The sequence below is a fragment of the Anarrhichthys ocellatus genome, unplaced genomic scaffold (assembly GCF_004355925.1).
Source record: "Anarrhichthys ocellatus isolate YVR2014 unplaced genomic scaffold, GSC_Weel_1.0 scaffold29, whole genome shotgun sequence".
Classification (NCBI taxonomy): Eukaryota; Metazoa; Chordata; class Actinopteri; order Perciformes; family Anarhichadidae; genus Anarrhichthys; species Anarrhichthys ocellatus.
Window position 1 is genome coordinate 4,672,929 of NW_022280059.1, and position 24,780 is coordinate 4,697,708.

Below are 24,780 nucleotides of genomic sequence, written 5' to 3' on the forward strand. Positions count from 1 at the left end.
ATAGCGAGAGGCGATTATATTCGACTCGGTTGCATTATTTCAACAACAGATGAACATTATATTTGAAACCGTATACTCCATTTCTGCCCTAAGTTTAGCCTTTCAGGCAGACTTTCCGACTGAGCCACACGTCACCCATGGTTCCTTCTGCCATGGATGTGTTCTTTATACATCTATGCCTCCTGCCCTGGGTATAAATGCTGCTGCCAATGGTGTTTTGAATCTTACCGATACACCTGACAGGCAGTGCTTTTTGAGTGGTGCTAACTCTTGTCTGGAGGTAACGCTCAGGGTATGCAAATCCACGTTTATGAAACGAAAATAATAATGGTGTCGCGATCTATGCAGAAACAAAAGTGCAAACGTTATTATATAGTCTTTAACAGCCCGACGCGTGGCGCATTGTAGGAACGCAAGAAAACAAACAAAGATACTTTTAAACGTATTTATAAAACGTCACACACAAACGTAATCAGGGAGAAAATACGTTTCCGGTCAAACGTATTTGAGAATACATTTTAGTGTTGGGGGAACGTCGTTTTTAGGAGTGTTGCAATATTATAACCTTAACTGTTTTGATGGAGGCTACTCTTACTTAAGGAAGGGATGTGTTCTTACTCCATGGTATATAATTATAAAAAAATAAGCTTGTATTGACTTGAACTAAAAGATGCTTCTGATCACTAGGCTTAAAGGCAAAATGTGAAGCCGATAGTACGGAAGCTGTTGTTTCTGCGAGTATTATCAGCAGAAAAACTGCTCCCGTTTTGGCCTTTCCTCCCCTCAGCCATCTCAAACATTTAAATGGTGACATCAGAGGGTGAAGTGAATAATCAGACAACCTACTTTTATGATAAGATGAGCCTTTGGTATCAATGACTTTCTTTTGTGATCAGTATCAGTCTCCTTACTATGATAATGTGGAGAAACATGGCTTTTGGATTTTTAGTTTCCTATTCACTTTCCGCTTATAGTTAATGTTTGTTTAACTGTATACATTTCAAAAATGAACAAAGGTGTTGATGAAACATTTGCTTTATTTGATGCAATAACTTGCTGTGAACATCAAGTTCAAATTTGTTGACATTCTGATCATTATTTCCAGAGCTACATATCACTCTTCACAGGAGTGAATGAGAACTTGACATCCTCCAGCCCTTGGAGCTCCTGACTAGTGCAGAGTTCCTCCTTAACGTGTGGGGGCTCTGGGTCCTCCTGTTTCAGACTGCTGAGGGGGAACCTCTTCTTTAACGACCAACAGCTGCTGGAGGTCTGCAGGAAAACAGTAAACACACACAGAGACGTCACAAAGGCATTTTAGTATTGAGCAAATCCTTTACATATACTTTTTTTTCCTGCCATCATTCCCTCTTACACTCCCTGTGCAGTTACCAAACAGACATGCTGACACAAATCATAAAGACACAACGCACCAGCAGCAATGAGGTCATCAATAGTTTACATGGCAAAAAAAGTGTGGTCATGGCTGCAGCCGCAGCCCGACTATCTACAAAAAGTTCCCTAATCCTTAAAATTATTCTCAGCTAAACAATGATCTAAGTGATTATCTTTCATTGATGACCCTGTTCTTCTGATCAAACTCTGTATGACATCACTAACGTTACCCGAAGGCTGCTCCACAAACAGATGTTCTGCTTGTTGGTCACATGTTGTGAAACTGCTGCTGCTTCCTCTCTTACTTGTGAGGGTTTATTGTGAAAACAGATTCATGAAAAACATGCAGACCTTATAACATGTCCTGTAATGTGAAGGGATCATTTTTATTCTACTTATCGACATCTTCATTTGTCAGCTTCTAGTAAAAAAATATCTTCAAAAACACAGATATATAATTTAATTCTTTCAAAAAAGGCTCAGTTAAAAAAGCTGGTCAATTTAGTTTTTATCAAACACACTTTATGTTTTGTACTGATAAGTTTCATGCAGAGCCAAACGTTAAAGTGCTTCAACATTGTCTATGAGATCCTGTACCTGCCGACTCGTACATGTAACCACAGGTTGTCAGGATCCCTGTCTGACCCGTTGTGTGTTAACCTCCGTTTCCCCTGATCTCCTCTCATGTGTTCTGTCATTCCCCTGTTATTGTGGGCTATGTGCTCTGTCATTTTCCTCTGCCTCCAGACGCCTCCCATTCCCCGTTCCCGCTGGGCCGCAGCGGTTCCCCCTTCCCGCTGGGTTGCAGCTCACTCCGGCTCCCCGTGTCCCGACGGCGGTCCGGCCGACTCCGGCTCCCCGTGTCCCGACAGCGGTCCGGCCGATTCCGGTTCCCCGTGTCCCGACAGCGGTCCGGCCGACTCCGGTTCCCCGTGTCCCGACAGCGGTCCGGCCGACTCCGGCTCGAGCTGCCGCGAGCTCCAGTCCCTGCCACCTCTGAGCCGCGGCTAACCCCGGACCCGGCGACCTCCAGTTCCTGCCGCTAACGTTCCCCGGAGCCCCGTCTCCGAGAGTCAGAGTCCTGTTCTCAGTCTGAGCCCCAGTCTCTAGAGTCCTGTTCCCAGTCTGGGGACCTGGACGAAGGCCCGAGCAACCCTACTCCGGTCTGCCGAACGCTACGCAACAGCGGCTAACCGACACCGCACTCAAGCCCCCATCTACCAGGTGGGTCAGAGGGTGTGGTTGTCGACCCGGGACCTACCCTTGCGGGTAGAGTCCAAGAAACTGGGCCCAAGATTCATCTGGCCTTTCGAGATCGAGAGGATCATCAACCCGGCGGGAGTGAGGCTCAAGCTCCCCAGATCCATGCGCATCCACCCCACATTCCACGTATCCAAGGTCAAACTGGTCCGGGAGAGGCCCTTGGTGCCGGCTGTTCCTCCTCCTCCGCCCCCTCGAGGGAGGTCCTGTCTCCACGATTCATCGCCTGCTTCGCTCCCGCCGCTGGGGGCGAGGTCTTCAGTACCTGGTCGACTGGGAAGAATACGGTCCGTAGGAGAGGCAATGGGTTCTGGCTTGTAACATTTGCGACCCCCGACTCAACGACAGTTTTCATCGACAGCACCCGGACCAGCCTTCCAGGACTAAGACGCCTGCCGGGAACACCCAGCCCCTGTTCGGACAATGAGGGTCTTTCCTCCAGTTCCGTGGACCCCCTCCACCCACCCGGCTGTGGATTCCGACTCTGCGGCCTCGGAGGAGTTCTAATCAACAAAATCAAATAAAAATGTAATCAATGTTCTATGTTTCTACATAGAACATTGATGCTATCTAACTGCAATCAGGCTCTGCCTTGCTTGCAGAATAGGCAGGCCCAGATCCCTTTGTTTCAAAGCACATGGTCAGATCCCAACAGTACGTTAGTACATTCGTGGATGTGTGCGAGCAGCAGTGACTGCAATCCCAATAATAGCAGTATCGGCAGCCGGAATCGGGCCGGTGTATTTGGCCCGATTTTGGCTAGTAATTCATCAGCCGAGTCGGCAACCCGGACTCGGGCCGACGCGTTTCTTCCGGCATGCCGAGCTTGTGCCGGAGCTGGGCCACGTCATGTTGGCTACCTGGGATGTGTTGGTGATGCAGAGACACCCGAGGCTTTGCTAGCTAAGCCGTAAAAGCATCATGCTCAAAAGATGTTGGTTCTCTTTGGATCGACCTACATATGTGAACAAACATTCTCCGTGATGGAGTTTAATTAATCCAGATCCAGATCCTCTCTCAGTGACCATCACCTGTCAGCTGTCCTTCACATCTCACCTCACACATTCAACCTGACTTCAGTGCACTCGCTGACTGAACTGACAAACAGAAAATGAGGTCATTGGACTACAAACAATAGTAATAAAAGTACTAATCTATCAGAAACATGATCCCTGTCAGTGTTTTACTATTATATGTGGATATTACAAATGTATATTTGTTTGGATCATTATTCCTGCTGCAGATGTTTCAGGTGGAGCTTATTTTAACTATTTTATACTCTGTTGTTCAGTTTGGGTAGTTAGGAAAGGTTTGAAAAATTATAATGTTTAAAGTAACTAGTAACTAAAGCTGCCAGACCAATGTAGTAGAGTAAAAGGTACAAAGTTTAATCAAATAGAAATACTCAAGTAAAGTACCATGAATTTGTACACAAGTACAGTACTTAAGCAAATATACTTAGTTATGTTCCCTCACTGATCTTACCACTCACAGCTTATCAAAACCACACGATTTACTTTTTATAAAGAGGTGGAATAATATAGAGCAGGACTGAGTTCAGTTTATTGGACTGAATATTGGACTCTCCACAACAGTCCCTGTTTCTCATGTTACCCCTTGGGAAAAATAATTTGCCCAAACCTGTTCTAGAGACTGCTCTCGGGAACCCATAGGTCAAGGTTGAACCATTGTTGACCATAGTTAGGATGGGAGTGGTTTGGTGTTCCCGCCATCCGCTGCACCCCCTTTCCAGCGTAGCAATGGAGCCAGATATTATAATAGTTTAATGAACTCAGAACAGAGGACAGATCAGAAGAAGAAGATTCATTGCAACCGAATCTCACTCCAAACTACATTAAAAAGTTAGCAGCCGGAGCATGAATAGTGTTTGAAAACTGAGAGACGAAACAAAGTGAACCAACCTGCTCTTTGTTTCCGGACTTCCGGGTTGAAAACAGCGTCCAGTAGTTTCTGTCGACGCGCGTGCTCCTCTTTAGTACGAGAAAGTTCCTCCTCGAGCGCTGCTATCTTTCCTTCAAACATACGAAATACGTCTTCACCAGCCGCAGTTAGTCGCTGGCGGAATAAAGTTCTCAGCATTTGGTCGTTAGACATTTTTACTAAACCACAGAATTGTTTCCTCCAGATAAAGTCAAAAACGTGGTGCTCACTCTGACCTGCGCTGTGTTGCTAAATTAGGTTCCGGTCCGTCTACTTCCTGCTAGCATGCTAACGTCATTAGCTCCGTAGGACAACTGCGGTCACGTGAGCCGTCACCCGCGGATTAGTTCCACATGTAGATACAGAAAATATGTGGTAACCGTAACAGTTGTACTTGTATAATATAATTGATAAAATATATACTGTTATAACGAAGCATAATAACTATTTAAAAATGAACATACCGTTTGTCTTTTCCATATCTTCTGATTGTATATGTATTTAATGTTCAACACCATGATATTAAACTGTATATCACAGACAATTGTATTCTTTGCACAGAAGACAAGCTACATGTTTTCTTTCCAAGTATAAATTAACTGAAACTAAATGTCATCTTTATAAGAGCCAGGGTAAAACAAACAAAACTCCAACACATCTCTCTATATACAGTAAATACACACTTTCACTTGGATGTACTGTACCTTTTTTAAAGTTTGTGTTTATTAGTTGTTGACACCGGCTTCTGTTTTCTTCCTTTTGGCTATATATATTTTATATTCATTAATTAAAAACTGTTGCCTGACAGTTTAGAATCAATGTTTATAGAAGACTCCAACTCTGATAGAGTAGATGTTTACAAATGGTCACTGTTAATGTACAGTCATAAAGAAATGCATGCTGGGTAGCTCCCGACTAGCAGATTTATACCTCACTAACACAAATCTGAACGAGAGACACACATGAAATCGTATGACAGCAGCCAAAGAGCTCTAATGACAGAATTCCATTATCTGTACTCTCTATTTTGGGTCAAGACTATAACTTTAATGCTGATGCAAGAGTTTTTTGTTGTTTTGCACGTTATATAAATGTGAAATTCACTGAACTTGCAGAATTCTACTCTGAAATGATTATTTACTGCTCTTATGGCAAATAATAAGTGAGATAAGCACAATTATTAGTTATTTGTTCATTTATGTACTTATTTTTTATTCTATTGAATCAGTTACTAGATGTTGCATCACATCACACAGACTCACTAAGGCTCAAAAAATCTCCACACATACCACATTAACCCATATTTCATCCTCCATGTTTTACACTCTAGGGATTTGAAAACAAGGTTATTTTGGTTTGAAGGCTTCAATTTTGTCGAAAAATAATAATAAAGCATATTTATATATCACAACAAGCGTCAACGTGTTTCCCAGGCAGACATGAAAAGAACAAAGGATAACATATAATGCAGATACAGTCACATTTCCACATAAATATATATTTACAAACACACATGAATAAATCTGATTGAGTTCTGTAAACTACAAGTAGCCTACAGATTGGATCTAACAGGAAGTAACTGTTTCTTTGACTTCCTGTTTATTCTTTGAAGGCAGCTGAAAACTGTTCCACTTGACAGCAGTTTTATTTTAACGCCCCCTGCTGCTGCCGCCCGCTCTCGTCCACTTTCCATGCGAGGCATTAGGATTAACAATATCACACAAATCACAAAATGAAACCACAGATAACAAATGTACGTTTTATTTTTACTGTTACATAAGTGTACAGAACACCAAAGTACAGTACATTGCAAAGGCAGTAGTATTTACACGGCGAGAAGCTACACAAACAGTTTGTGCGGAATCTTTATAAATAGCTATCTCTTTCCCTCTACATGCAGCTCAAATTGTAAGTTCATAAAAATACAATCTTATGAGTCTGAGCAAAGCCCCCATTGCACTATGTGCAATCATTCAGTTAAAATAGTATCTGTATTTGTTCATAAACATGACCATTACACTTACATAGAATTTGCAAGCTTGGCAGGTTTAAAGATAAAACAAACTGTTTGGTTTCTATAAATCTAATAAGATAAATGCGTGTTTTTTCTGTTGCAAATAATATTACATAATTTACCTAATTGCTAAAAGCTGCACAGTTAAAAGGTACAGTAAGATGTTTCATGTAACAGATAGCCCACCCAGCAGCATGTAGTGTAGGTTTGGGAGACGTTACAGTAGTTTTGCAGCATGTCGAAGTAGTTAAATGCAAACAATTTCTGTAAATCAGTATTCATAATTCCATCTGTGATGGTCTTCTGGTTTATGTCACACACTCGAGCACCCACACACACCACAAGCACACAGAAACACACACACGAAAGACCCACTACCTTTACCAAGTAATGAAGCCTCCCTTTTTCTGTACTAACAATGTTTATGTTTTCCAATGCTATGATATTCAAATACATTCTTTCAGGATACAGTAAAATTCTTCCACTTCAGTGTAGGATTGCACATTTTCCCTTGACAATTAAAACAACATAACTGAAAGAGAATCACTTAGCTTTGGTATGTCATTTGCTAACTAAATGTGAAAGTTGTTGACCTCAGTAGCAAATGGTCGCTTTGTGACAATTTCTATTATTAGTGCAATAAAAGCCTACGTTTCTCTGCAACAGCAAAGTCTCTCATCTTTCTAAAAACAAACAACAGTATTGCTGCACATCTGATGACCTGACTTTATGACATTCTGATGTGCTCTGAGCAGGAAGAGGAAAGGGGGTTTGGTTTTTCCCAGGTGAGAGCAGAGCGCTTGTTAACCACTGAGACAATAGCAGCAGCCCCCAAACAGGACCAGAGGCTAGGCATGGGACAGGTTGCTGTGCAGGAACGGGTGTCAGGCGCTGCCAGACCGTCATCAAAGAGTCGAGCCCGAAACTCTGGAGTCTGGGAGGAAAGCTGCAATGGCTCGGTAGCCTTGGGATCGTCGGATCATGTCCCGGATCTCTCCGTTAAGTTCCATCAACTTGACAGATACTTCTGTCAGGTCCTGTTTAGAGCCCACCAGAGCAAAAGTTCCCGTCTGACCCAAGGTTTGATGTCTGAAGTAGATGTTGAGCAAAGTCTGGACCTCCTCCTCAGAGTGGCTGCCGAAGATGTCTTTAGGCCACATTGTTCTGCATTAAAAAAAGAAATGTTATTTGTTTCACTGGGGACATATTTTGACTACATACATTCCTCATATAGAGAAAAACAAGCCTTTTCTCACCTGCACTCGCGAATGTAGCGGATGGCCGTCGGAAACTCGTTGTTCTTCAGACACTCGAGGATGGCCTGCACAGCAGCCTCGGATGAGCTGAAGGTGGGCTCAGAGCAGGAGCTGTCACACGCAGCAATCTCATCATTCGTCACAGAGGCGGCTGCTACTCTCAGGTTGCTCTTCAACTCGTTTAGCTCTCTGGACATATTTGTCAGCTATAAGTTGAAAGAGATTCATATCATTAATTCATTAGAAGGTGGGTGCCATGGTTCCGGAAAGAGAGAACAAGCAAATGCATTATGTACCTACCTCGGGAATAGAGCCTATTGCATGGACCTGTTCAATCAGTTTACAGTAGGACTGAAAAAGCAGCAACAGCTGAAAGTGGAGTTTGTAGAGTCTTTGACAGAGCTCCAGTTGCTGAAAGTAAGAGAAAAGTGGTTGTTGGCAAAAGGCCTTTTCATTGGGCTAGGTTTCTCTTTCTTATGTATTAACTGATACTTTATCGGGTATGGTTCTGCATTTGGTTGATAGTACACTCACATGAAGCTACTGGTGAACTACTTGTAAATAGAAGTCAGACCTGCGGCAGCTATATAGAACACTTTAAAAGTGCTGACAATAGGATTACAGGGAGCCAAACGTTTGCTTTTAAAAACAGAAGAAGACCATTTAAAATAACAAAGAGGAACAAGTCATTCAAACTTACAGCCAGAGATTCCATTTGCTACAAAGCAAGCATGTTACAGGACAGAAAAGAGGTCGGGAAAACAGAGAATCAAAAGAAGGGCATGCAACTCCTCATTATTTCCATTTGAAAGAGGGTGGAAAGTATTAGCACAGGTTTTATTGGCATGCAGAGAGGAAGAAAAGTGAGGGTCGGTGTATGTGCAAATTAGAACTGAAAGGAGGGCTGGCAGTCACCCTGAATTAAAGGATCCCTGTGGAGTTTTTGACGTCTAGCAGCACTAGCAAGGTGCTTTTCTGAGTGGGTTCCTGTTTTGTTTATCATGTGCACGCGGGTGACGTCATACAGAGTTCTTCTGATGGTGTCACATTGTTTTACTGATCGACAGGTCATTTACCAAGATACGATGCAATGCGGCAACAAAGATCCAAAACACTTTGCAAATGTTGAATGAGGAAGGCTTTTTTTACTGAATGTAATCATTATTTTTGTTTAGATGAAAACTCCACAGGGCACCTTTAATTAAAAAAAAAAAGCCAAGTAAAAACAGCCAAGCAAATTAAAATTTTGCCTGTAAATTAGCACAAATGCACTCACTTTGGTGGGAATCTCTTAGCTATTAAGTACAAAGTTTTAGCAGCAAAACTTTCCATGTAGCCGTTTCCTTTCCTCTGTTTTGAAGTGAGTGTAATTGTTTACTGCTAGATCAAATGCAACTTAAGAGGCCTTGCTCCCATGCCCAGCAGAGCTGAAAATGATCACAATGCACATTGGAATGAGATAATAATCAATGTGACGTGCGGCAACTCAACGTTGTCAAAAACTTAAAATTGACATAGTGTGAGAAAATTAGAGGTAACACTCACAGAGCTAAAGTATCACACAGTAATCGTAATGCAGAGAGTACAGTATGAGAGGTCAGTTGAAGTGAAATCTATATTTCAGTCATTTTATTAATTCCATTCTTACAGAAGCAACAACTTTTTCATGAAAATCCTTCAGCCTTTTGTGTGTTTGCACACTGGCTGGATGCATTAAACCACAGAACCAAACCAGTATTTTTCATTATCACTCATTTGATATGACAGCGTGTCAGAGTTATAGCTCAAATTCCTAAAAAGTTACCGTTTTATTGTACCATAGAAAAAGGTTTTACCTTGTCCTTGTGCTCCGCTGGTTGACTTGTTATCACGCTGCCCCCAGCACTCTTGGGAAAGGTGGCCTTACAGTTGCTCAACCACTGTGAGTAACAGAGACAACAGAAACACAGCGTTAACAACTCAGTGACAACATGCAGGTGACATTGAGACTGGAGGTCACACTATTGAATGTCCTTACAGTGAGAGCTGCCTCTTTTCTGTTGTTGTAAGTATCAAGATACTCTTGAAGTTCCAACGCGCTGAATTTCATTTTCTCCAGGAAACCATAAGACATAATCTGTGAAAATAAGAGTTTTGTTGTTGAATTTGTTCAACTACCACGAACATCATTCTGTTAAAAAAACCCATCTCAGGTTACTCACTGTGTCTGCATCAATAAACAGTGTTGGGCACTCCGAGCATGATGTCAGCATCTGAGAAGACCTTAAAAGCTTCGATCCTAATCCTCTCATGCCACCGCCGAGGTAACTCACAGCGTCACAGGTCAAGGAACAGAATTTGGCCTGGATATTCTGCAAAGTACGAAAAACAGGCTGGCTGTGACACTGCCAAAGTCCCTCTTAGATCATGTTAGGGACCTACATTCTGTCATTGTTTTTCTGAAAATCCCCATTGTCAGCAGGTTAATGAATCTGAAGATTTTCAAGCTGAAAGCATCTACAGACTGCCCCCGATTTGTAATTATTCAGATGTTGTCTGAAAGGAAGCCTCTTTCTCTAAAGGTTAATCAGCCACATAACTAATCCTGTTAGCCTTTCAGTTTAATTATTCACTTTGACCAGGCACACTGTTGTTGGGATGCGGGGGCAATGCTGGTTACAAGGCCATGCTGTAATACCTGAAACAGTGAAGAAAACACATGAAAAGTGTAGACTGCACAGGATCCATCTGAGTCAGACACAAGCTGGTTGATGTGACTTCGCCAAGCCTCCTCTGCATCGTCGTATACTGCAGGTTGGAAAGCTGCGAGGATGGCGGAGAAGAAGGGTGACGGCGGCGGTGAAGATCGGGATTCCAGCATGTCGTCTCTCTCCTCCTCGGCGAGACTGAGTGGACATAAAGCCATGTTATCAATATCATTTCCACCCCCCCCCCCCCGAACATCATCTACTATTGAGAAAAGTTGTGAGTAGGTACCTGTGCTGGCAGCTGTCAAGGTCAAGTTCTCCTTTGTAATTAATGTGAACCATGTCCATTATCAAACTGTCTCCACAGTGAAATTCAAGGGGTAGTTCACTGATGGAGAGAGAGATGTCGTCCTCGTGGACATTGGTGTCTTCATCCTCTTGTGACACCTCATGCTAAAAGAACACAGGGAGGACACACGCTTTCTCAGCAACTGGCTAAGTTAACCAGTCATGAACAAACACTGAGACAGCATGCAGTGAAGGTTATAATGAACTGAAATGTGTTCCCTATGTTAGACTTCATTATTAAACAGATAATTGCGTGGGTAAAATGGATACACTAACCTTGGCGTGGGACCCTATGGACACTCCTTGTGCTGTTCTCTTATATTTGGTAATTTCAGTGTGCATAAATTAGGCCAATCAAATAGATTATAAAATAATTTCGGTCAGCCAGCATTGTGGCCCTGCACACTTCATGTTTTGGGGGGCAGGCAATGTGTAAACCTTTCTTGACCTCCCACATGCCAAGAGTTTTTAGTTGTTGCTTAGAGCCACCCACACAGGAGCAATAGGTATACACATTGCCTTAAACAGACAGACACAGAAAGAAAGAGATTTTGTTTTGTTCTATTGCTGGCTACGACCCCCTAACACTGCCACGATTAAAATAAGGCACAAACTAGCCCATAGCCCAAAGCATTATAGATTGCCTGCTTGCAGGGTTTTAGTTCATTCTCCTTTAGCATGCAACCAATGAAGTAAATATCAAGAAAAGGCCGGCTCATGCACTACTCTGAAGAGGGGAAATGTAGAAAAGTCACAGCGCCACAAAATAATACTTTACAAAGACTGAACCCAAAGCACATAAAACATCCAAGACACTTCCCAAGAAAAGATGCAACAGAATAGCTCCCTATTTGGCAAAATTAGTGAAGAACTCTAGCATGGAGTTGCGATAGGAATTAGTAGTTCCCAGTATCTCAGACACTCTGAAGCCCTTATTCACCCGCTGCTTCGAGTCCTCTGGCAGTTGGACATCGAAACTAGGATTTTTGGTGTTATGGGGAGTTGAATCAGCTGAGGTTGTATCGAAAAAGGCAGAAGGAGAGTCCCTGTTACTGATCTCAGCTGTTGGAGAGAGGCTGACCATCTGCAAAAGAGACAAAGTCAAATTTGTTGAAATCTTCTCTAAATATTTTTTTTAATAAACAATTAAGTTTTTTAGAAACAGAAAAAAGCAGAGCTCAAAACACTGGATTAAAAACTGTAACACTGCAAAGTCAACATCCCTGAATTAGCTGTAAGCACCAACAGTGGTAGACTGGCTAAATAATCAGGAACAAGAGAGGAGTGGGATGACAGCTGTTTGGACACATGGGCTTTCCATCTGCCACCACGGTTTCCACAAACTTGAGCTAATACTGCAAGAGGACCAGTGGTCGAGGGATAACAGAAAGATGATGCAAACCTTTAAAGCTCTGCTAGCAGCCCCTGGACACTGGAGTGTTCATTAAAGCCTACAATTTACAGACGAACATGATTCTTAATGATTATTGACGTCGAAAGGCCTTATTCACTTGGGAGCATGAATGTGCTCAGCAAATTAAATTATGAGATATTATGTGTGCAAAGTAGACAATAACCTGAGGGGGGCACAAGAGGAGTGCTCATGGATTGTCCAAGATACAAATAATGTATCCTCTGAATGCCCAAAGTAGCTTTCATTTGCCAATATGGTTTGTCAGGGATTATGTTTCTGCAGGGTTCACCAAGTAAAATGTAAGACCTTTTTAGATGTTTTAAATACCACATAGAATGCAAATTAATGTTATGTTTTACTGGCTGTTGGTTAGCGAATTATGTCCACCAAAATGAAATTCAATATGCTTTAATATGTTTGTATTTTGGACTTTTCAAAACCTGCACATACCCTGTGATAAAGATATGTTTCCTGATGCTTTAACAGCGAGGTTTTCCCTCCATTATGACATCAATCTATTGGCATACAGCTGGAAGTGAACTTACGAGCTGTGATTGTGAGAGTATCTGGCTGGCGATGAGGGAATCTTCCTCAGACGACTCGTCTGAGTCTTCACGGGTGATCTTGCAGAGGCTGGGCATGCTGCTGGACAGCTGACTCTCCTCCAGGGGCTGCAGGTCACTCCGGTCCAGACTGTCCATGGAGCGTCTACGCACACCCCAGTTGAAGTTGTCCATAGTCTCTCCCTGCAACACAGAATGACGTTAAGTTACCAAGTAAGTTCCAAGAAGTGAAGCACAATCCAACACAAACACATGCACACACAAAACGATTCCGTATACACACATTCACGCAACCATGCAGTGCAGGTTCAGGGAGGGGCTAGTCTCTGAGGGAGGTTGTTCCCCTCATAGCTAACAATGGAGGGAATACTGGAGCATAGTATCCTCACAAAGAGAGTTTCCTCAAACTACAACCAAATAGCCAAGATGATGGTGAAACTGGCAGAAAAATGTGGATGTAAAAACACTCTGATATTGTCGGACTTAAATATTTACAGGTCTTTAGCCCCTGAGTTTGTCTGTTCCTTGTTTAAAATGCGGAGTGACTTTTCAGCTGGACTCAGCCAACTTCCACATTCCACCAAAGCTCCACATCAACAAATTCGACAAGGGAGAGTTCCTGTGGCGATTAGCTTAATGCCTCCTGCCACTGATAGGAAGTAAAGGCTTTGACTTTGGTCTCTCAGATTCTTTTTCTTTTAAAATAAACCATTTGTGAACAAAAACAAAGTTTGTATGTGGTCAAAAAAAACTTGTCAGGCCATTCGACTTGTTGTCATTAACTTAAAAACTGACAGCGTCGCACTTTTGCCGACCACAGCATTTGTTTTAGTTTTCAGTCCGTCTGAAATTCAAGCAGGCACTGGGAGAACAGCCGACACTGTTTTCCAGTGTGCAAAGTGTGCAGCTTTACATGCACAGAGATGTGTTATTCCCACAGCATCACTTTGCTGAAAATGCCAAGATGTTCCTGTGGTTTTTAAGCTTGACTAAGAAGTACTAAAATGAAACAAAGAGATATTCATAATTGAACAATGCAACATGAGTGATGTTAAATGTAATCAGTGAGAGCAACGTTATTGCGGTAAACAATGTGAACAACAATGTGTATATCATCAGCATTTGGGCTTCAGTGTAAATTGACAGAACTGACTTGAGCGAGTCTAATGTTCTTCTCCTCAAGGTAAACCAACAGAAAAGTTAACTGCATGAATGTATTAAATAAATAAGTGTACACATGGTAAGGTGTTTAACTTACTGTTTGTATTTCAAAAATAAGGATTTCAGTGTGATGTGTATGAGAATAGCTGAAACTGAAGACAGTTTCTGTTTGTACTGTGTCTGTAGATGGCGATAACATCCCATCTGCAATTACATTTACAGTTCTATGTAGAAATGAGACCTACAACTGAGTGCACATACTATATTTTGTAAAATCGAGTGAGATCTGCAACTTAAATGAAAGGGGGGGGGGATGTTACTCTAAAATTGGTCAGCTGTGTGTAAAATATAAAAAAACAGTTTTCTCTCTATAACCAGGAAAAAAGAATTAAAGACTGTTTAATAAAACTGAGGTTATATACATGAGCTAAAGAAAATCCATAATCCTGGTTAAAGATACCTTATGTTGCGTTGCACTGGTGACTATATCAGACTGTGACTTTAAGACTACTAGTCCTATGTGATGTGATGTCTATATGCTAAACCTACTATGTTTCTAATACTTACGAGTTGTGTGGATATATCTCTCTTACACTACATGAACATTGCAGAATCGGTTTTGTAAATTACAAGGCATGCACACACATTTGTTTCTCTTTGCCATCAGTGTGGCAGTTCACTAAATGATCTACACAAGCAAACGCTCTTTTAAAGAAAATGTAACATGACTAAACTTACCTGTAGCTCCTAGATAGCACAGACAGAAAAAACAGAGAAAAGAAACCCCATTACTCAGAGCAGGCAACCTGACCCAGGACAGTATACGAGTGCTCTTTGGAGTAAAATACTCTGGCACCTTTGTGCTGAAGTCAGGCATGTTGCTTTTTTGTTGCTTTTGCTTCACAAGTCTGACAATGTTTGTTTTCAATCAAATGTGCGAGGGGGTGAGAAGGAGAATGAATTGTTTTCTTGTTTCAACACTTTTGAGGTCCTGAAACTCACCTCTCCGTCTTCAAGCTCCACGTCGAGGAAGTCAAAGTCTCTAAAGACTCTGAACTGTTGCTCTGAAGTCGTGTCGTCCGCGTTGTCTGGCTCCCGGGTCCCGTCGTCGGAGGACACCAGGCTGGGCTGGTGCTCCATGAGGTCCAGCTCCCCACAACTGGAGAAGATCACCTACAAGAGCAACAAAGAGTCGCAAATTAAAAAGGGCTTACAGCGAGTATTACAATTCAGAGCACTGCTAAAATAAAGTGCATCTTACCGAAGGATTTTTTGTGAGCCCCACTTCTTGTCCACACAGAGACAATACATTCACCAGTTTTTCCCGTGTTCTTTTCTGTGGAGATATTTTTCACAAAAAGATGCAAATAAAATGAATTAAATAGGCACCAAATAGAGCCATTATCAAATCATCCCCCATCATATTTATGAGCATTATTCTAAGAAGGAAAGGGCAGAAGTGCTCACCTGGGAAGACTGAGGCCTCTTCCAGCTGACTGGCACCAGAACGTTGTTGGAAGTGGATCCAGAGGAGGTGGAGGAGGTGCTGCGGGTCACTGCTGTGGTCCTGCTCTTCACATCTAGGCCTGGAGAACGCTGCAGGTCGTCAAAACGCCGACCAATCACTGGCGTCTAACAGCGCGGACGCAAACAAAGACATACGCATGCAGACAGAAACCTCGATGAGTCAGGGAAAGTTAGAAGAGGAGAAAGTCACTCTCTGCTTAGTCAATCAATGACTCAGGCTCCATAGCAGCTCCTGTTTTTATCCGGGATGACCGTACAGTGATCAATATTTCACGTTTTATCTTTTAAAAACGACATTTATCTTTTATCAATGTTGACAATTTATACTCAACTCGTTATTACGAATGCGTGAAGCATTTGAGGAAAAACAAACCTTTCCTCTGCTTTATCCCACTAGATTCACACACTGTTGGCCATCTACTAAAAGTGACTGATTCACATACAAAGAACGGCAGCAAAGAGCTGACATCATTTCCTGCCATTCATGAACTGCCCAAATAGCTCCCTGTTTAGTTCCCACACATACACCACTCTGTCTTTATCTTTGACATCACTTTCCAGCTCTTGCTTGGCTAATTGTGTTTAACTTTGGAGCTTTCAAGTTAATCTCGAGGGGTTTGGTCAAAAAGAAATATCAGCATTACGGAAGGGGAAGAATTGTTTCCTTTCCAAAAAGCTTTACACACAACCTCAACAAGCACCGCTCCCTGGAAAATACAGGAAAAAATACAGGGGAAATCAGACAAGCGTTAAGCTACAGGGATTTTCAAACCAAGAACACGGTAAAAGAGAAAGCGTCTCTAACCTCAGATATGTCAAAGTGGAAATCCAGCGTTTTCCCAGGCAAAGCTTTGGAGGAGCGGTCCCATACGCGGCTGATGTCCTCATAGGAGAGGACACTTTGTGTGGATGACGGCTGCACCAAACTGGCTGATCGAGAAACCACCAGCTTCAGGATATTCAATGCTTCCTTCCAATGGACAGTCTGTAGTTGACACAGACATACACACATCAATTCACCCGTACACGCAGACAAAAAAAACAACACAACCACATGTTTCGAAAGAAACAACCACAAATGTCTTTCTGTGTGTTTTAATGTGGTTCTATTTTTGGAGACAAGTGTTCTGGCCGATGAAGGAAAGTGGACTCGGTGTGAGAATAAGCAGAGCCTGTGGCAGAAGGGCAGACTGTTTATAGTTTGGGTGTGTCTACAAATTGACTGCACTGACACAAGACAGCTTTTCTTCCCTCCTTTTTTTCCCCATGAGCACTTACAAAAGGAACAGGGAACACAAGACTCTTACTCAGAGCACGATGCCGAAAGGTTTCCAATGATCACATCTGACGCAGGCGATCTGAATGTTTTCCCTTTACGAGCACATATATCTCGAAGAGTAAAAGTGTTACCACAAAACTTATTAAAAAATATATAGACAGCCATTGACTGAAAATCAATGTGAGGCACACTGTCACCACATATTTAAACTAATTATCTGCAGTAGGACACATAGTCAATCTCACCTGGACAAATTTCTCAATTGTCTTGAGCACCTCCATGTTGAACGGTTTGGCTTGAATTCCACCCAGGTCCATGTGACTCAGGAGGCTGTAGATGATCTGTAAAAGAGTCTGCTGCATACAGGGGAGACCCTTCTCCAACAGCTGTTACAACAGAACGAAATGCCATGAATTAATGTAGCACCCTTTGAAAAGCTGTAGTGTCTAATTATTTTACAAGCCCGTTACTGCCACTTGGCAAATATATGATCAGCTGGTGTAGCTGCACAAACCTCTGCCATGTAAGTGACCAGGTTGAGGGTGATATCGGAGAAAGCCTCGTGAAGATACCGACACACCACGTTCACCCAGGAGAAGCAGTCTCGTGTGTAGGAGTGCGTTTTATACAGACTCATGACATGAGCAAGGTTGGAGAGCTTAGCGTTCTTCTCCTCGAGGCATACCTGCGCACAAAAAGAGCATTAGCTTCAAACACATTATCTTCAAGGGAAGATGAAGAAAGACATGTTAATGGAGCCAAACCTGGGCTATCTTCTCGGCAACGTCTTGACAGAACGGTGTGGGCCCATCAAAGTTCTGCACCAGATGTGGGAGCAGGCAGAGAACATTCAAGGGAAACCCTAATGGATGAAGCAGACAAATTCATTCAATATTTCAAATAAAAATACACATATGTTTTTTTAATGTGCTGCACTACATTATTACAATACTGCCACAAACCAGCGGTTTACAGACACCTAAAATCTAAGAATATCAACAATCATCTGTTTTAACAACCCCATATCGACTGTTTCCTACAGTGTACCTATGGCTTGTGACGTGTCCACCACAGGCACTCGTGACACCGGTGTGAGTTGGCAGAAGAGCTGGAGGGTGAGGTCAGTGGTGGACGCGGAGGTGAAGCCCTTCAGCAGCAGCTGCTGGAGCCCAGTGAAGCTGCTCCATTGAAGCTGGCTCTGCAGTTTCTCCAGCTTCTCCCTGTTCTCCTGTTTGTCTAGCGACATGTGGCCCAGCAGCTTATTCAGCAGTCTCAAAGACATCTGATACTCAAACTCAAAGTCTGACTCCATCAGTGACACGGCCACCCAGAAGATGGTGGCCAGCAGGTTGCTGGGGTGGTTGATATTGGTCGGGTCGTTGATGTTGTCTTTCGATGAGGAAGAGCTGCGGGTCTGTTCACAGGCTTGGATGCGGTCCAGCGTAGCGCTGCGAGGTGGATCGGACCACCTGTCCGCCTCTCCAAACTTCTTGGGGACAGAGGAGCTCCTCTGATGTCGGCTCCTCTCTTCTCTTCTAAGATTGAGCTGCCCTGTGCTCTTCCTGTTGGACAGCAGCTTGAGACTGGTGAGGAAATCTGGAGACGAGGCTCTGGAATTAAACAAACAACAAATTGAAGTTACTGTATGTTTTAACAAAAAAGAAAAAAAAATACTTTCGACATAAATATATGTACAGGAGACACAAACCTCGTCAAGATGGCCATGAGATCATTGTTCTTGAGACATTCAGCCAAGTTATCCACCACAGATTCCAGTGTAAGTAATACCTCCATCACATAGCCCTGCAAGAGAGAAAAAGACAACTGCAGTTCTGTGGAGGACCTTCCTGTATCATTCAATTATATAATAGATTAAAAATCAACAGCTAGATTTAAATAATATTTGATGGACAGGTAGTTCAAGGATATGCTGATTAGACTTCAATGATGATCTAGGATTTCTGCCATTAGATGATTACTAGATTTGTTCATGTGCTCATAAGAGGGTCAAACATCTGGGGCATCAAACTCATTTGCTAAGCAGCAATGTACACACACACACACACACACACACACACACACACACACACACACACACACAGAGCACTAACCTGCACCTCCTCTCCATGCTCTCCCACGACTTCCACCAGCCGTGAGAGCAGGTCGGACACAGCGTGGGCAGAAATGGGCAGCTGGAGGGCCCGGAACACCTGGAAGGAACGGCCCGCATAGTGACGCGATGAACTACACAAGGCCGTCTGCAGCGCCACGTCACTGAGCTGCTGCTCCAGGTGGAAATCTAACGAGGTCACAGATGAGAGTGCGCTCATGAAAATGAGAATGATTGAGTGGTAAAGTGAGGTTCTGTTTACTTCATTAGTAGTAACTGTGAAGGATTTACTGAAGGGTTACCTGACTTGGACTCTTTGAACACAGAAACCACATGTCGCAGAAAGTTTGTCAGCTGCCCAGTGCTTTTTGAGATGTAGTTCTTTGCCGAAATGTCCTCATGGCACCACAGTGGTCCATATGCTCTATAAAAAAACAGTTTCATAGTTACTAACAACACACAGTACATTGTCTATGTGGAGGTCCACTATTGAAGAAAGTGGGACAATTAGCTGACTGTTCTGAATAAGCTGTACCGAGCCCAAAGTCAGATGTGGCCCTGGCTTTGTTTAGATTAGTATTGTCCATACTTAAACTGGAAAAAAGCAGTTCTAAACAAAGTTTGCAAGATGACAGTGACTAACTGATATTTCCAAAGTGTACAACGAATCATGGTAAACGCCAGCTGCACTCACTAAATTGAAATATGTAATCGAATGTACTTGTAAAATAATCTATTGCACTATGCAGGCAGCACCACTAGGTGGTAATCTACATCAAGAAATATGAGAAAGCATATCCGCGCATCAGAAGATCATCTCTGCTGTGTGTAACATGCCTTTACTGTGCACTTGCTGGAAATTATTTCAATGACAGCGTATTAAATCAGCACCTTGTGGTTAAAAACTCAATGAGCTTGTTAGTCTTCTCGTCCATTTTATTGGAAGCCACCAGCTCCTCCACCTCATGTGAGATCTCCGGCAGGTTGTTGCAGCTGCCTCCCAGACTCAAACTGGATGATGTAGAAGAAGAACTCAGACCAGAGTCTGGCACAGGAGACGCTTGACACTCCCGTAGGAAGTCAAAACTTCCTCCTGAACACAACAGAGGAACAGGTTTGTGATCAGAAACAGGTTACAGCGGTTGAGTTGGATGTTTGATTTTATTTTCCTAACTGCATCTTGGAGGAGAGAACATTTGGGCAGCAGCATGGCCTGTGTTTTGACATGTCTGGAATTTAAATCCAATTAGCCTTGTCTACTGATAAGATGCATTTAATGTGGTAAACTGTCAAGTTTAACTACTAAATCGCTGCTGTGACGGCCTCTGGCTTTAAGCAGGGCCTGCTGTGGGCGTTCCCTTGTTTTCTTGTCTGTGCTGTCTTGCAGGTCCCTTGTAGGCGGAGCCTCTCGGTACAATTGGGAGCACCTGGCCAGTCTCCCAGCGGTATATAGGACCTGCCTCCCGCAGTCGGGAGCTCTCTCTGTTCCTGCAGCATCGTGTCTTTGTTTTGTTAAGAATAAATGCAAACCTTTCCATCTAACCACCCGTGTGTCTTCCGTTTTGTTATGGCTCAAGAGCCGGGTTGTGACACTGCACACTTAATCTCCTTGTTGTTAATTTACAAACTGATTAGTTCTGCAAAATATTTCACAAATCATACAAATATAATAAACATGGGAGTGTAGATGTTACAAAGGCTGAGAGGAAAATGGGATGTTTTCTTTGGATCTCAATGGCTGTGTGAAAGAACACTATCTTTTACCATGCAAGTTGTATCCAAACTGTCCAATGGACAAATAATACTCTTCACATTTGCAAAACAAATAATCGACAGGGAGAGGTGGGGGGGGGAGTCAAACTAGCCTATCCAAGCCAGAGTAGATGGCCTCAATTTGGGCAAGAGGACGAAAATAGCAGAATGGAATGCTTTAATCAAGACCTTCGATATCCTCTGTGCTCAATATTGCTTTTGGCACAGTGTCCAAATATTTTCTCCCCCGATAAGAACCCTATCCATCCTCTGAAAGGATAGATGTGTTGGTAGCATTCCCCTCCTGTTGTTGACGTTTTTTATTAGCCAGAGAAAGGAGCAATGTGTCAAGCCAAGCAGCTCTGTCAAATGGACCCAGGTCTACTCCAAGCCTTTCAGTATCAATGTGTTTTAGTTGAGAAAACTCTGTTGAGTATTACTAAAAGCTCATATTTTTTACCTGAAGGTAAATATTCCGGCTGGAGACTTGGTTTGCAGGTGAGGGTCTTAGTGCCGTTGATCTCACGTGTCTGCAGTAAAACTGAGGCGATGGCCTGGAAGTTGTTGTTACAGGACAACGTGATGAGCAGGTGGAGGAGGAGACGTTTGCTGTGCTCAAAAACTTCTGTACGGTAGTGATCCATACCTGAGGAAAGGAACGGACCTGTTTCAGTGATCTTTAAGACAAAGCAGCATTGTAGTCAAGAAGACCACCTAAACCAAGACCAGAGTGTATGGAGACCGAGACAAGACCAAGACTTTGAGGGGTTGACACTTGGTTGACTTGGTTGACCAAGACCAAGGCAGGGCAAAACTGAGCCAAGACCAGACCAGTGCGAGTCTCCCACTGCATGACAAGCTTATGATAAAATGTGTAACATGCAAACCTTAAGCACTCCTCATGATGATCTGAAATATCCACATTCCCATAAAAAACAACCACAGAAAACAAATGAAGACATTTATACACATATATGTGTGTATGTACTGTATGTACTGTATAAGTTTACCATGAGGAATTTCTTGATAGAGAAGAATGTTCCTTTGTTTTCTATCAGCAAAGAAATCTAATGAGCTGAAATCAACTTAACCATCTTTATTCAACATGTTCTATGTTTTACCATCCACCTAACACATTACACTCTTCTTGTTTCGTAGTTGTTGGTTGCACTTAAAGCAGGACATTTTACATCCGGTCACAGTAATGATAATAAATAAATCAGACAATGCACAGGCAATTTAGTGATCATTGGTCTTGACTGATCCTGTAATAAAAGTCCTCTCTGAGACCGAGACAAGGCAGAGGAAAAATGTACAGACAGGACCTTTAAAAAGTGGTCTTGAGACCACTCGATCGATCTTGAGTACGACAACACTCAGACACGGTGTTAGCTGTTATTGAACGACTAGAGTTTCCTTTGACTCGGCTGTGACAAAAGGCCACAGTAAGTAAAATGCTACAGGAGCAAAAATGCTAGCAGTTCTGAGGGTTAAACATTATCTGCCATGACATTTTTTTTTGTATTACGTCAAATATCATGAAATGACATGGATGATTTTTACGGGAATAATAATAATGTAAACTCACCCAAAAACAAGGCATGTAGCAGCAAAGGCAAGTGCATGGCCCAGTCCTCTCTCACACTGTGGTCCACCACCATCTCTGTCATGAAGATGACCGCTATATTGCACCTAAACCAAACAAAAACACCAACTGCTAAGCCTCTCAATCAAATGAAACACAACCACACACCAAACATATCTAATCCCCAAAAACATGACCTTGAAGTGCACAGCATCAGAGTGAAAAAGCTGAGTGGTGCTGCCTTTATCTGCGGGCATTCAAAGGTAAACTGTGACAGTTTATTTAAGGTCCAAGATCAGTCTGATCTCAAAGTAAACAGCTCTCATTAGTTATTATTTGAATCACATTTTGCCTTAATGAAAGCAGCAGTCTAACCTGTGCAGTGGTCCTCTGGGAGTGATGGTCTCCGGCAAGAAATCCACCAGTGGAGCCCAACATCCTCCATTCAGAGGCATGGGCAGAGGGTGGGGCTGATTGGCCTCAATGACAACCATCAGCCAATCAGCATAGGGGGGGCAGAGGTTCACCTAAATTATTACAGAAAATGATAATGCTGGCATTTATCCAACACACACACACATATGACAAATTGCAATCAGAGTTTGTGGAACTCCACAGCTGGACATGGCATGTGGGCAAATGACAGATTGGAGATTTATTTAAATAATGTACAACTATGTAAAATCATGAGAACTTCCATTTTGTCAAAGGGTGATTTTCATTCTTACTCACATTAGTCTGCAGGACCAAGTCAGACCAAGAGAGTATCATAAAGACGTTTTTGGGTCACTGGCAGCAGTGCAGAGGCCCTGGGCTTGACTACTTTTATTTCAGTGCCAGTTCTCACAGAAGCCTTTTAAGCACCCCAGGACACTCTGCACTGCTCATGCATTATCAATGACACCATGCCGGCCACCATCTTACCCTCCAAACCAGCCTGTGTATTCCACACTCACCAGACACTCATGACAACTACAGTTTTTCAAAGGGTGTCTGGTACAGAAATACACTCACTTTTATCTTCGTCGTAAGATCCTCCTGAGCTGTTGCTGTAGCGTGATTCCAGGCGGTTGTGGGCTCTCATTAAGTGGCTCAGCCTGAGGTCAGAAAAACAATCATCATGATGGGCATTGGTAGGAGTATAATTCATCTAATGATACGCTTTAATATCTTGCTCCCTACCTCTCCTCATGCTCCTTTACAGTCTTGGTATCATCTGTGTCAGGAAAGCTCTCTTGGCCTGCAACAACAGTATTGCTACTTGATGTGGTGCCTAGAAAAAAAAAGAGCAAAATACTTTTACAGTATGTTTAAGGAAATTCAACTGAGCATAATCTTTAACACCAACACCGCTTCACATTCCCTACAGAGCAAACACAAATACAAATTTCAACTGGTGTTCCCTCTGTTGAGTGTTTTAGATGAAGACGTACCTGAAGCTGCTGTGGAGGCCTTGCTTGTAGCAGTGAAGCGATAGAAAGGAGGGCTATCACAGTGCTGCACCACCGGGTTGACTGGATCTGTTTGTTGTAACTCAAATATCAACTCCTCCATGGTTTGCATGGTGTTGTTCCGGCACAGATAGATCACCACCTTCTTGATCTGAACAAATAAATCACAGAACATACGTGAGAAACTAAAAAAGAAGTAGCTACATGATGTTTTCCAGTTGGCCTTAATGATACATATATCTTACATATGGCAGGAGGGTGGTATCACTGCTGACGCCGCATAAGCTGATGAGAAACTGCAGGGCGGTCCTCAGATTGTTGCGCCACTTCTCATTGCAGACTAAAGCATTCCAGGAGTTTTCCATCTCTGGTCCAGGTAGGTCATCTCCATACTGACCACAGGGGTTAAAGAAAGACGACATGTTAGCTGCACTGACTGATTACCCATGCCCCATTTCATCACCTTTCCCCAACACGACTTTTACCTTGGCAGTCATGAACATGAGGTTATTGAGAACCATGGATGTGGCCTGTAAGGAGCCCCAGCCAGTGCCCTTCAGTTGGTGGGATGAACCTGGGCTGGTCGTCCGGATAGAAGCGTTATAATCCGAGGTGCATGGTGTGAAGACCGGCAGCAGCAGGCCGCTGTCCACCAGCTCAATGTTACTGAGCCAGGGCAGGAGGTAGGTCAGCATGATCTGCCTCCCATTAGGATGAGTGGTGGGAAACCTCTGGCTAACCTCTGGAACAAGCAGGGAAAAGGCAATGTTAACATCAGAATAACATCAGCGGGGATACTCTTCACCATAATCGTCAGTTTAATCCTGAACTGCATATGAATTCAACTTAAGCCTGGGATTCCCTTACTCGATTTAAGCTCTCAGTGTTTCTGTGGTCAGTGAGAGTGTCCATACAGTATTTGTGTGGGAGAGGAAGACTACTCTGGAAGATGAGCGTGCAGCATTTAGTGGGAAACCATAAGAAGATGACAAGCCTGTGAGAGTATTACAGCAGGCGGAAATACCACGGCTAGCCCT

The 24,780-nt window shown here is 43.0% G+C and overlaps 1 protein-coding gene and 1 long non-coding RNA gene across 4 annotated transcripts in view; one reads left to right on the top strand and one right to left on the bottom strand.

Annotated features, from left to right (window-relative positions):
• The first annotated feature begins 117 nt into the window (after nt 1-117).
• Nucleotides 118-3,510, top strand: LOC116392401 (uncharacterized). Of its 3 annotated transcripts, none has more exons than XR_004213329.1 (2): nt 118-292; nt 1,106-3,510. It is a non-coding gene; the product is annotated as an uncharacterized LOC116392401 (long non-coding RNA). The 3 variants fall into 3 exon arrangements; XR_004213331.1 differs by having other exon boundaries at nt 118-280; XR_004213330.1 differs by lacking the exon at nt 118-292 and adding an exon at nt 312-624.
• A 2,831-nt stretch (nt 3,511-6,341) lies between these two features.
• The window catches only part of frya (furry homolog a (Drosophila)), a 41,746-nt gene continuing 23,307 nt past the window's right edge, over nt 6,342-24,780 (bottom strand). Inside the window, exons 32-61 of the mRNA XM_031863821.1 lie at nt 24,229-24,485; nt 23,989-24,135; nt 23,726-23,894; nt 23,475-23,565; nt 23,293-23,389; nt 22,668-22,819; nt 22,296-22,399; nt 21,168-21,353; nt 19,847-20,048; nt 19,258-19,379; nt 18,957-19,144; nt 18,554-18,648; nt 17,893-18,455; nt 17,610-17,707; nt 17,360-17,530; nt 17,091-17,231; nt 16,372-16,551; nt 15,507-15,671; nt 15,301-15,375; nt 15,042-15,212; nt 12,861-13,061; nt 11,842-11,985; nt 10,843-11,006; nt 10,544-10,751; nt 10,068-10,217; nt 9,884-9,982; nt 9,702-9,785; nt 8,167-8,277; nt 7,867-8,072; nt 6,342-7,774 (exon numbers count right to left, since the gene is read on the bottom strand). Of these exons, the coding sequence (XP_031719681.1) occupies nt 7,516-7,774; nt 7,867-8,072; nt 8,167-8,277; nt 9,702-9,785; nt 9,884-9,982; nt 10,068-10,217; nt 10,544-10,751; nt 10,843-11,006; nt 11,842-11,985; nt 12,861-13,061; nt 15,042-15,212; nt 15,301-15,375; nt 15,507-15,671; nt 16,372-16,551; nt 17,091-17,231; nt 17,360-17,530; nt 17,610-17,707; nt 17,893-18,455; nt 18,554-18,648; nt 18,957-19,144; nt 19,258-19,379; nt 19,847-20,048; nt 21,168-21,353; nt 22,296-22,399; nt 22,668-22,819; nt 23,293-23,389; nt 23,475-23,565; nt 23,726-23,894; nt 23,989-24,135; nt 24,229-24,485 (5,000 nt within the window). The 3' untranslated portion in view covers nt 6,342-7,515. The remainder of the gene's footprint in view (nt 7,775-7,866; nt 8,073-8,166; nt 8,278-9,701; nt 9,786-9,883; nt 9,983-10,067; nt 10,218-10,543; nt 10,752-10,842; nt 11,007-11,841; nt 11,986-12,860; nt 13,062-15,041; nt 15,213-15,300; nt 15,376-15,506; nt 15,672-16,371; nt 16,552-17,090; nt 17,232-17,359; nt 17,531-17,609; nt 17,708-17,892; nt 18,456-18,553; nt 18,649-18,956; nt 19,145-19,257; nt 19,380-19,846; nt 20,049-21,167; nt 21,354-22,295; nt 22,400-22,667; nt 22,820-23,292; nt 23,390-23,474; nt 23,566-23,725; nt 23,895-23,988; nt 24,136-24,228; nt 24,486-24,780) is intronic.